The sequence below is a fragment of the Macrosteles quadrilineatus genome, unplaced genomic scaffold (genome assembly GCF_028750875.1).
Source record: "Macrosteles quadrilineatus isolate MER2022 unplaced genomic scaffold, UCM_ALF_1.0 Scaffold_7__1_contigs__length_78375512, whole genome shotgun sequence".
Taxonomy (NCBI): Eukaryota; Metazoa; Arthropoda; class Insecta; order Hemiptera; family Cicadellidae; genus Macrosteles; species Macrosteles quadrilineatus.
The window spans coordinates 9,614,062-9,626,543 of NW_026542600.1; the positions used below are offsets into that span (position 1 = coordinate 9,614,062).

The 12,482-nt window shown below is 36.2% G+C and overlaps 1 protein-coding gene across 1 annotated transcript; it reads left to right on the forward strand.

Annotated features, from left to right (window-relative positions):
- The first annotated feature begins 2,225 nt into the window (after positions 1–2,225).
- Positions 2,226–6,465, forward strand: LOC128998194 (small nuclear ribonucleoprotein Sm D3-like). Its single transcript, XM_054424214.1, has 2 exons — positions 2,226–2,521; positions 6,158–6,465. The coding sequence occupies exons 1-2, from the start codon at positions 2,233–2,235 to the stop codon at positions 6,463–6,465; spliced, it is 597 nt and encodes a 198-aa protein (XP_054280189.1). The 5' UTR covers positions 2,226–2,232.
- Positions 6,466–12,482: the final 6,017 nt, after the last annotated feature.

Genomic DNA, 12,482 nt, shown 5'->3' on the forward strand with positions numbered 1-12,482 from the left:
GGATACAGTACGCTATAATATGGATTGAAATCATCCATTGAAACTATCGATTGAAAATATTGATTAAGTTAGTCCTAATAAGTTACCTAATCGCTGTTTTTAACTAGGTATTTTAATGATAAATTGAAACTGTCATAGGCTAACCTAACTTGGTACTTTGTTATACTCCGGAGGCCACCCTTATAAAGCACGCTGCGGCGGTTATATGTTCGAAGAACTTTCCTCGTTTTGTTATTAATCGAACGATACCAGATAAGTTAAGTCGTACTTTTGCCTGCCAACCTAATGTAACCGTTGCAGCGCGCTGTATAACTACTTGGCGGCGTGCATGGTGCAGCGCATAACCATCGCGGCACGCTGTATAACTACTTGGCGCATGCATACGGCAGCGACGCATTTGACTCAATCCTTGCCGACATTGCTGCCTTCTGGGAGGCAGAACTCAAACCGCTAATCGTAATCATGTCAAATTTGGACAATAAGTCAATTAATTAAAGTATGTTCTTTCCAATTACTTAGGCCTATGTAGATATTGTTGGCCTCCGATAAAAAAATCCCCCTAAAATAAATGGCCTCCGGATAATACCAAAGTAGGCCCTACCCCTAACCTAACTAACCAAACTTGCTGATAATGACAAAATCGAATAAAGGTTTACTAGGCCTAATCGAATCGATAGTTATAATAGATATTAGCGTAGCCCAGTTAAGAAACTGTTCCCGTAGCGACAGCATCACGCTTCCACTAGAGCTCTCATAAGTCAAATCCCATCCTTGTCGCCAGTGTTGTGTCTCTGTTGTAGTACAGGGACACCATCTAACTAGGGAAATCTAGTCGATTTGGAAAATAACTACACCGATTACATTTTGTAAAACGTGTGACCAACAATGTTGCGTAATGGAAGGGTAGATGCTGAGAGAGAAAGGATCCAGTTACAGGGTTACAGGCTGATACAACGGAAACGGGTCATGTGACAGGCGAGGGCTCTGAATGGCTGGGAGGCAACGTATGATCACAGCGTTGATTTATTTGTACGATCTGTTACCAACGTGAACACAATATTTAAACTACTAGATCACAAGATCACCAATGATCACATATAACATTGTAACATATACAATAAGTACCTACAATAGGTTTGTCAACACTCAAAACAAAAACATGCAAAAATCTAAATAGATTAACAACTGCAAAAAACAATCTCAGGGCAAATATTAAAGAATAAGTTACATGCACAAACCATGCAGGTGTACCTGAATATGACTACCTTACATGCTTAGCGGTTACCACTACATGGTGTACTTTTGTCACGGTTATAAAATTCAGTGATGTGGTAAACGGATTGTGTAAGCCAATCCTTAACAAAGGTCGAGAATTTTGATTTCGGTAATTTTCTTGTGCATTGAGGCAGTTGGTTGAATAGTTTAATGCCCGAAAAATGAAAAAATCATATTGATTTAACTTATAAAGCTTATTCCTAGGTACAAAGATAGGTATCATACTTATTCCTAGTAATATGGTAATTATGTAGGCCTACTAGCACTGTGGTACTAGGAAAGAGTCTATTATATATCTTTGTACCTAGAAATAGCTACATAAATAGAAATAGGTAAGTTAAACCTACTAGAAATTCTCTGTCATTAATATTAATATAAAACCATCAACACACACAAGTTAAAAAAAATTACATTTAACAAAAAATTGGTAAGTTAAAAGTTAGGCCCTACCGTCGTCGCAGTGGAAATAACTCACACTGATTTATTCTGGACAATGACTAGAATTAATCATCTCATAAACTTACTATATTATTAGCAAAAAAAAAATTGTTTCCTACCCTAAGTGGGCCTACTCGTTAAACCTAGTTATTTAGGTATAAATGTGGAATGAATCTGACATGATAATCTAAAGATATATTTTAGTAAAAATCCAACTAGGTAAATGGAAATTCACTTTAAACTTAGTCTGCAGGTTTGTTAGGGTATTTTATTGAAAAATATCACAGTAACAGGGAGTTTAATGTATTTTATTATGTTAGTATGATGTATCCTTACACTTAACATGAATAATGAATCCTCTTTTACACAGTCATGGAGACTTGGGATGTGTCCAATAGTATGTTCTTGGTTAAAGGTTCTTCTAAGCAAATCTACAGTTTCTTCCCTGTGTATGTAAAAAAAACTACATTTCAGTTAATATTTTGTTTCTATGGATTGCAGGCTTTACAAAGACGCAAAATGTCTATCGGGGTACCCATCAAAGTATTATATGAAGCAGAGGGACATGTAATTACATGTGAAACGATGACCGGCGACACCTACCGAGGCAAACTAGTTGAAGTAGAAGATAGTATGAACTGTCACTTGAGTGGCGTCAGTGTGACGTATCGTGATGGAAAGGAAGCCACTGTATCGGATGTGTACATCCAAGGATCCAAAATCCGATTTCTAATACTTCCAGACATGGTAAAAAACGCTCCAATGTTCATACCTAAGAAAAAAGATGCAACCTCTGTACCGGTAGTTGGTGAGTAAAGAATAGACAGTTGAGTTAGGAATTTTTGAAATTTTAACCCTAGAACTGCCTTCCGCCGTTTATAAGGCGGTTTCATGTTTGCGGCAGATGTGAGTACATTTTTTTCCAAACGCTTATTACGCAATGAAAATGATCCAGAATCTTATTAATTTTGATACGGTTGAAAAGAGGAGAAAATCTATAACAATATTTTTTTTGGATACTTATTTTATTAACTAGCTTATTATATAAGCTTTCTTACTGGCATAATCTCGTAAAACATGTGTTCTTGAAAAAAATTGTGAATTCTTTATTTTGGCCCAAACAGAAAACGGTTTGTAACATTGGAAAGAACATGAGTTTTCTTTATTTTCGGGATTAGAATTTTGTCATACGACATTAGGAAGTCTGAGAAATAAATTTTTGAATTCAGCTGTTAGGTCAACTAGCCATTTTTCCCAAAGCGCCGTTTCAACAGCGGTTCCTAAATCACTAATAAAAATATCGGTGATTGACAATGCGTGACGTGAGTCAAACATATTTGAAGCTGAGAAAGCGTTCTATCTCTATGTTTTGGTGCCTTTCAGTATTGAGATTCAAGTGACACATTACTTGTAAATGGAAAATGATCAAATTTGTGTTATTGAAATAGTGATTGTGTACAGGTTAGGCCTATAATAGCCTAGACTTACATCCTGGCCTAGTCCACAATCCGTATGTGTGTCTCACGCCACAATAATGCTTCTGGAACCTTTGTTTATATTTCCGTTTAGACATATATTTTTTTCCTGAGTTCAGAAATATATTTCCTATAAATACATGTACCATTTATCATATTATAGTAAAGTACAAAAATTAGAACTAACTTTCAATACGGTAACTAATTTTTGTTTTCGGCAAAACTAAAAGTTTGTTTTTCAAATCTTATAAAGTCATAAAAAGGTTATTACTTTGTACAATATGACATTATTCTGAATAAATGTATTGTTAATTTTATAAATATAACAATTTTAGTAGGCCTACCTATATAAATTGTATACTTTCATGATTTTACTTATATTTTTTAAATGTTTTTAAATGTAACTTTGTTAATTTTCCCCTATTTCCGTATATTTATCCGTAATTCTAGTAAAAAATTGTTTATGCAAATCAATCACATTTCCACGTAGGGAAATAAATTGCCTACATTTTGTATATCTTAGATTGTAAAAAAATCTTGTAATAATGCTAGGCCTCTACTTTTGAAAATTATTTAAAAAATGTGAATAAAATATTTTTTTCTCATTTTGTAAAAAATACACCAACAGGAATTCCTCTTACTTTTTTGTTGTTTTTCTTTTTCTGAAACAATCTTTTTCTGAACAAAACAAGTATAGATATGACTAGTTACCAACAGTGGTTTAGGCCCTGTGAATTGTCAAAAATAACTGAATGCAAAGTGGCCAAAATTGGCAGGGCACCGAGCAATTTGACATAAATCAGGTCAGGGCAGTCCTAGGGTTAAAAAAAGCCTATTGTTTTAGTATGGATAGCTAAGTTATACCATGTTATATACGTTTGCTACTGCATTTTTCATTCATATGGACCAGTGACACATCATGTGTGTTGCTCATGGTGAAGGAAGACCACCTTGTGCTCTGTGCAATGTTCGAGTTTCTGCACAGAGCTCCCGCTAAAGGCTCTTCCAACAGTACTTTGGTACATTAAATTTACGTACCTTTATGATACCATAGATTAAACATACTCCCTTAGTAGATTTGTCAACCTTTTGGATCAGCTGAGGACAATTCTTGTTATTTCAGAAATCTAAAACCTATTTTAACCAAATAAAACAATATAATCATAAACAATAGCCTGTCACCTGGTTATACAGTATTACAAGAAATAAACAAATACCCCCGCCGCAGCAAACCTGCCGACTAAGCGAATTTCCATTTGTCTGAATTGATTTTCAGTTAAATATATTTTAATAACATTAGGTTTAACGAGTACCTAGGTTTGCTGCTACAAGGAAACTAATAAAGTGTGTTTTTGAGGAAAATATTGATAGCTTAGTACAAAATAAATAAATTTGCCAAGTTTGATCAAAATATATCCATAAACAAGCAAACTACAACATTTGACAATATTCTCCATAAGAATAACATGGGAATTTTAAATTTACAATTTTTTTAATTTTCTCCGTTACCTATAATCGAACAAAAATACTTTTATATACTAAATTATTTGTTTTTTTAAGCTCTTTAAAAAGGTCTAAAGAGAAATCGGGAAATTTTGTGTTTTGAGGGTCATAAGTGAGAAAAACCAATTTTTACCCCATAAAACCCCCCGTAAAGCCCCGTTCCCATGGTCCGATCGTGCTGGTTCGCGAACTCATTCAAGTTTATCCCGCTTTACACCTTTAAACCAAATTTCATCAAAATCTGAAAAAAATTACTCAAGTTATCGCGTTCACGGACGTATATATATATATATATATATATATATATATATATGTCTATATATATATATATATATACATATATAAAAATTTGAACGAATGGTGTTTTTGGCCTCTGGGGACATCAAAATGAAAAGGTAAATCGGTCCCGGGTCTAGGTCTTACCGTGCCACCTACGGTAATAGCTACTTCCCTATAGGGAAATTCGCTAAAATTTTGAATTAACCCTAAGATGAAATAAACTAAATTTTGTCGTCACTATTAGTACCAGTGTCACAAACACAAACTAGACAAGAATAAAAATATTTATAATTTGGGTTGTCTATGGTTATAGTGATACTGCATCGAGATTATATTCGTAATAAACCATAGCAAAATATTTCGACCAGTCATACCGATCGATCACAGGCCTGAGCCTGAGAAGAGAATGCCAGAATTTAAATGACGCTTTGGAGGGTATTTGATCATTCTAAAACTTTTGCAAACTCGGATTAATATTTCGTTGATTGGACGAACTTGTTGTTTTTTTAACATTCAACACAACGTATATTTTTACTTGATCCTGTAGGTTTTTGTAAGCTAATAAAAATATTGGTTATAACTTTCGCTTTGCGAGGTGACAGTGGTAATAACAGTGTCTTGACAATAATATTGGCACATACATGCGCCTCTATTATAAGCAATCCGAGCAGTAGCACCGACTGCCGAGCCAGCATAGTGGCAGGGTAGTATGATTCGTAATGTGTACTGCTCGACAACAGCCTTCTCCTATGTTTAAGATCTCGATGTTGATGCTGTTGTCGCAAATACATTCATTAAATACTTGAAAACTTCAAAATCATAATGCTTTATTAGCCAGAAAACCTTTTAGAAAACCTATTTGAAAAATAAGTTAAGCTATGGCTACATATTTTTATTTTTAGATATTAAAAAGCCTATTTTCCTTTCGGCCATGCCTGGGAGCTTGTCCGGGTCTGACTCTGTACCTTATACCGAGGTAAAAAAAAAAAAAAAAACTAAGAGAGAAAATTATTTTAGACAGTAGCACACTCTGTGATTAGCTCATTCGACAAACTATATTCATTTTAATTGAATTCAATGGTAGGCCTACATTCAATTGAACTATATGTTCAATCTTGGCTACAGCTGGTTATACTGCAGTAACCAAAAGTCAAATATAAAGATTATTAATGTTGTGATTATTGTAGGCAAGTCAGCTGTCCTGCGTGCTCATGCAGCTCAAGCTCAAGCTCAAGGTCGAGGAAGGGGAGGGCCGTCCCAGGGATGGCAGGGTCGACCCAACTGGCAAGGCGGCAGGGGTGACCAAGGCGGCAGGGGTGACCAAGGCGGCAGGGGTGACCAAGGCGGCAGGGGTGACCAAGGCGGCAGGGGTGACCAAGGCGGCAGGGGTGGGCAAGGCGGCAGGGGTGGGCGAGGTGGTAGGGGTGGGCGAGGTGGTAGGGGTGGGCGAGGTGGTAGTGGTGGGCCCAGTTGTAGTGGACGAGCACGCCGCTGAACCTTCCAATCTTCTTCTTAACCACCTGAATTTTACATGCCCTTTGTTAAAAAAAAATAATAAAAAAAATTCTTGGGTATTGTTTTTGTAATAATTGTATTAATTAACATGGCTTTAAATATATGTCCAAAGAATTTGTAAGAAGTAATTTCATTTTCAATGTAAAACATGAATTTTTTAATAAAATATGTTTCTTATGATAAACCAATTTATATGTGTCTTTACTTATTCATTTTGAGTTATAAATCTAAACAATCCATCAGTAATACTAAGCAGTCAAGATAGTAGGATTAAATTGTAAACACAAAATTAAAATAAAAAGTATAATAAATATACTTTACAGCAGTGGCGGTTCCAAGGGGAGGCTACTGGGGCTAAAGGCCCCCCCCTTGGACCCTGGAAAAATCAATTTAAACGTACATTTTGTCCTTAAAACACGTACATTTTGTCCTTAAAACACGCAATGTCATAAACAAACATCAATGTAGTTTTTATTAAACTCAATAAGCAATGACAGGAGTGGTATTAAGTTCCACATAGGTAAACTTTGTGGACAATAGCACAACAAATAAAACAATATTACACTATGGAAAGTTGTATGCATCATTAAATTTTTACAGCAGTCAGCTGTTGACATGCCTGGCCAAAGGCCAGCGCGCCAGCGAAGTCGGGGAAACAGCTGATTTCCTGATGTTCCATAGTTATTGTCTGCTAGCCACTAAATTTCCACAGGCATCAATCAGCAATCAGCGGTAGCAACAGTAACCTATTACCATTGACTATATATACACTATGTAGCTGGGGGGCCGTTCGGTGAGGGTTAGATGATGGGGTAATGGGTGGTTAATGGGTATGGAGGAGGGAATTCGGGTAATCAGGAGGGAATAAACAGGGTAAGGCTAATAGGTTAGGAATAGGTGTGTCTGGACCAAACTTAATTTAAGCCTGCTGAATCTGCTACCAATAAAATTAGGAAGATTGCTGGGGACCAGAGGGACGGAGACCTTTTACCCAGATCAGAACACCTGCCTAGCCAGCTTTGATTTGAACTATGGAACTAACTATTTACATATTAATCTATCCTTCCCACTAAGAACTGAACTTGGATAACTGGAAATAATTGCTAAGTTACATTCTGGGAACATGTGGTTTAATATTTCATGTTCGATAAGGATGGGTGCTGAAGGCAGCCATCTCAGCTAAAAGTTAATTGACCTCATTTCAATAGTCGGGTGAGCCAGAAGGGCTCCCCGCTTGTTTCCTGAACTAGCCAGACATTATTGCTATTAATTTTAGTCCTAAGCTAAGGTAAAAAACTTATCCGTAACATGAGAGTCCGGTTCGGCGAATTTTTGGCTTCCTTTCCGTCTGACGGTTGGTTGAGCAAGAAGGAGGAGAGGACAAGAGTCTAGGAGGGTGGGGATAGCGCGTTTATGCAGTCGCGGCAGGCAACGAGATAGTCATGCAGCCCGGCTTCGCGAACGGCACACACTATGTAAAATATAGCGTGTCGCTATGCGTCACAACTAGCGTTAAAGTTTAGTCAATGCTATTACCATAGATAAATCAAACGTGTCTACTTGCTTACATGACATATAACAGGTGAAATGGAAGGTTTTAGGACAATTGGCACAGTTTTAGCCGTTAGAAATGGCTTTATAAAAACACCAAATGGCTTTTAGGAGATGGCTTTGTAGTCTACAGTAGGCCTATGTTTTGAAATTCATGAATGCAAGGTCGCCATAGTTTAATTTTTAAAATGTCTACTTGCTCATGCCAAAGACAAATAACAGGTGAAATGGGAGGTTTTTGGACAGTTGGACATAGATATAGACACTAATAATGGCTTTAGTAGTCAGGAAACAGTTAACAGCTTTTAGGAGGATATGGCCGTAGTCTACAGTGTGTTTTGAAATTCATGAATGCAATCGTCATAGTTTAATTTTTAAAATGTCTATTTGCTCATGACAAACAACAGGCGAAATGGGAGTTTATGGACAATCGTTCCATTGTTTTAGGTATTGAAAATAGCTTTAGAAAGTCATCAAACGGCTTTGAAAATTCCTAATTTTCTAATTTTTTTTTATTCTTACGGAACCCTTGACATGGTCCTAGAACCGCCACTGCTTTACAGCATCTTCAGAAGTGACAAGGGTGGTAAGTCTCAAATGTAAATGATGGTATTATGGATCAGTTGTCTGTAATAAAGTTTACTATTGATATGATTGGATTGGCACCAAGCCTTCTTAATTCTATAATCATAATTGGACAATATCACAAAACGTGAATTTGACATGATTTTAAACATTTGAACCTTTACACAGTTCAAACACTTTCCTCCCTTATATTCTTATCTCTGTCCTCTCATTGGTCAATTTGAATGTTCTGGAAGGACATTTCAAATCATCAACCGCTACTTGAGTTAGTTCCGCATGTTCTATGTTTCCGGCAACTCTCTTAAATCATCACGTTCATAAATTATCAAACTGCAAAGGGCATTATTTTATCTTTCAAACACACCAATGCATTATAAAAGTTACTTTTTTAATTTTACTTTTGAATTTTTTATTTGCTAGTTTTATTTGAGCGTTTACTCAAACACAAGCTTGAGATCGAGCACGGACTTGTGATTTTTTTCTAAGAAAGTGTGGTTTTGTTTATTTTTTAAGATTCAATCTGGCTTTAGACGTGCAAGATTATTTTGAAAATTTAGAGATAAGTGCATTTGTGTGATCTTGTGCCATTTTGACTGACCATCATCCCCCACAAGAACGTCGCTTCATTCCTCATAGAAGGCGCCTTCTCCCCCCTGCTGAGTCGACTCTGCTCTTTGACCCCTGGACCACGTTGCTGAGAGGCTGTGGCGAAGGTGGCCCCTGCCAAGGGTGCAGGCTGGACAATGGCACAAAATGGGAAAGAGGAAACATTTTTTACTTTTTATTGATTATGGTGAGCTGTAGCATGTATGAAAAAAAACTAATTATTAGAAGTTGACGTTTTATATTACACTTATGTTATAATAACGGTTATGTGAACTGCTTATTTGGCTGATTTATTTATTTATTAACCCTTTGTGGTCTCATAGCCATTTTAGAAAAGTGCACTCGAATGGCCAGCCCTGCTGGACAGTGCTACGTTCTATATCAGCTTTGTAATGTTTACACGGCGCAGTGAATCACATGTTGTACAGGCAGCACTGCTGGCCACTACTTATTTCCCCATAAGCTCCTCCGGCCGGTATAGGTGACCATACAACACACTTTTTACAACATTGTTTATTAATCCTCCTGTAGGCTGCAGCACTAAACGGAGATAGTACCTCGATCCACAGAATATAAAAATTTTAGTTTGTAAGGTTTCCAGCTCTGTATTACACCATTTTCACTGTAAAATAAACTCAACTGTCAGTGTGTTGTTGTCATGTGAAACTGTGATGTGAGGTTACATTTACCAGTATAAAATATTATTAATTGGGTAACTAATAATATGACTAATAGGATGACTAGAAAAGGTTTTTGTATTAATCTGTTGATATAAGAAATGCACTAGTTCAAGGCCTAGTTTCATGGAAAAAGGGAATCATACATAATTTCCTTAGCAACAGTAGTTCTTTTGACAAATTTTAAAATTAAATATTTTATTATGTTTAAACTCAAACAGTAAACTTTGATTTTAGTTTTAGTTAAATGGGCGCTGTGGCTGAGGGGGCGCCACGCAGCGGCTATTTGTATTAACATAGTATTGAAATATGTGAATGCAACTATTACTGCTGGGGGGGAGGGGGCGCCACGTCCTTGTTTGCTCCGGGCGCCGCCAACCCTAGGGACGGCCCTGATTTGAGATGAGCCCAGCAAGGAAAAGAAAGAGGGATGCAGGTAGAGTTAATACTTTTCCTACAGTTGAAATATTTTGATAATTCATTTTTTAAATGATTGCACCTCATTGGATTGCAAGATTGACAAATGGTGGGTAAAATAAACCTCGTCAAACCAGGGACGTATTTAACTATCTGCCGCCTAGGCAGCGAAGTTAGTCGCCCAATCCCCCATCCTCATCAGCGCGCTGGTGCTCACTAACCACACTAAGGTTACCCCAAAAGATGCCAAGTGTTAGATGAAAAGCGTTATATCTATTACAGATCCTACTTTTAAGAATAACATACAATTTTGCATGAGTTAACAGTTAAGTTAGTAGTTAGTTCACACTTTTCTCCTTGACTTAAACCTAGAAAATGAATCAATAACTGATCAAGTTAAATCCAGGGAGTTCATGCAGTTCTCCTTCAATATTCAAGACTGCTAGTTAACAAAGTCCTTCTTCAGAAGATCGACTTCTTAAACAATATGTTGCCCTTTCAATGCATGAAAACAATGTTTCTGGTGAGTAGTTTGATATGTCTGCCATTGCAAATATACTAATTGCTACATCTAAATAGCATAATAAAGTTTGCATCATCAGCATTAAGTACTAACTGATTTTCTGTTCCTAAAATATTTTTTGAAATTGAAGGCATTCCTTGGACATAACACAGAAATAATAAAGACCCCAAATGGAGCTTTAAGGAACTCCATGTTTAATTTAATAGTTAAAGTTTCTGACCCATACCTGGTTAGTGTATTTTGGTTTTTTGACATTATTTATACATATTGTATTCTTTCTTAAAGATATGGCCTAAACCAATTTAAAGAAGTGTATGTTCTGGAATCATTTTATACTTAGTCATTGTATTTTACATCAAATTTTTGCAGTTCTCAAAATTAATTGCTCAACGTTTATTTTTTTAATTTATATTAAAACATCTATTTATTTTATGAAATACAGCAGACATATGCAAGTGCTGCCTGTGCGTCTGCTGGGTTGCTGTTTAAATAATTATTAGTAACCAAATCATATGGAATCATTACCTTTATAAAACAGATTAATAAATATAAAGGGTAGACTGTTGCATTAACATTATTAATTTAGGGGAAGTAACTCATTGTTGTTATTTTGTATAAATAGTAAATATGTAATTAGTTAATGTACTCGCTTAGCAATTGCGTGAGGGCCGGGACTGTGAATAAAACTAGAGTTACTGAATGAATTTACAATTTATTTAAAAGAGGAAAGATAAACTCAACCAAACAAAATACAATGATAATATACAAGTTGAATACAGTTAAACAAGGGGAAATGAACCAGCACAGTGAATAGTCAAATTGAAATTAATAAGGTAAATTAAACTTTATCCTAATAAATAAATTGGTAATTGGAGTTTAAATAAATTAAAAATGTAAAACAAAAATAATAAAATATGAATTATCGTTCAAATTCAAGAAAGTGAATTGAATAGAATTTAATCAAAGTTTGAAAATCTAACTTCTAAAGCCTTAAATTGTTTATCCCTGAGTAAGCGAGCAGGACTTACATTTTTAGTTTAAATAATTATAAAATTGACATACTTTATGGGTTGATGCACTGGACACTTCACAAAACAATTTTTAATCTGCCTTTAAAGGCAACAGGCCATGGTTAAAATATCACTTCACCTCGCGAATCACTCGCGACCGAAAACTTCGACTCTCGAACGCGGTGACCGGACCGAAGACTTCCTGGATACTCCCCTCTCTGGGTTTTTGGTGGAATAGACGTCCCCCTGTCCGCATATAGAGACAGCCAATCAGAGGGTGTGATCGTTGGTTAATCTTCTCTGATTGGTTAAGACAGTCCACGTGGACTTGATGTGCAGATGTCAAAAAGTTCACAGCTTGCAGATTGTCTTCTGTCTCTCTCCACGATTGATGCATCGGCAGCTGAACGTTACACCACCGTGGGACAGGAAATGTATAGACGGACGGGAAGTCATGGATAGGATTACTGAGATCCGTGGAAGTATATGAAGTAGTTACAAAACATATGAATTCATTAAAATTAGAATAAGTGAACTAGAATTGAATTAATACAGTTTTGAACAGGTGGGGACTGGACCTATACCTAAGGATTTATGCTGGCTCAGGATGGAGGGGACAAGGGTCGGG

Coding starts and splice junctions, on each gene's coding strand:
- LOC128998194 (XM_054424214.1), top strand. CDS start 2,233: ATGTCTATCGGGGTACCCATCAAAGTATTATATGAAGCAGAGGGACAT. Junction 2,522..6,157: donor AACCTCTGTACCGGTAGTTG/GTGAGTAAAGAA, acceptor TGATTATTGTAG/GCAAGTCAGCTGTCCTGCGT.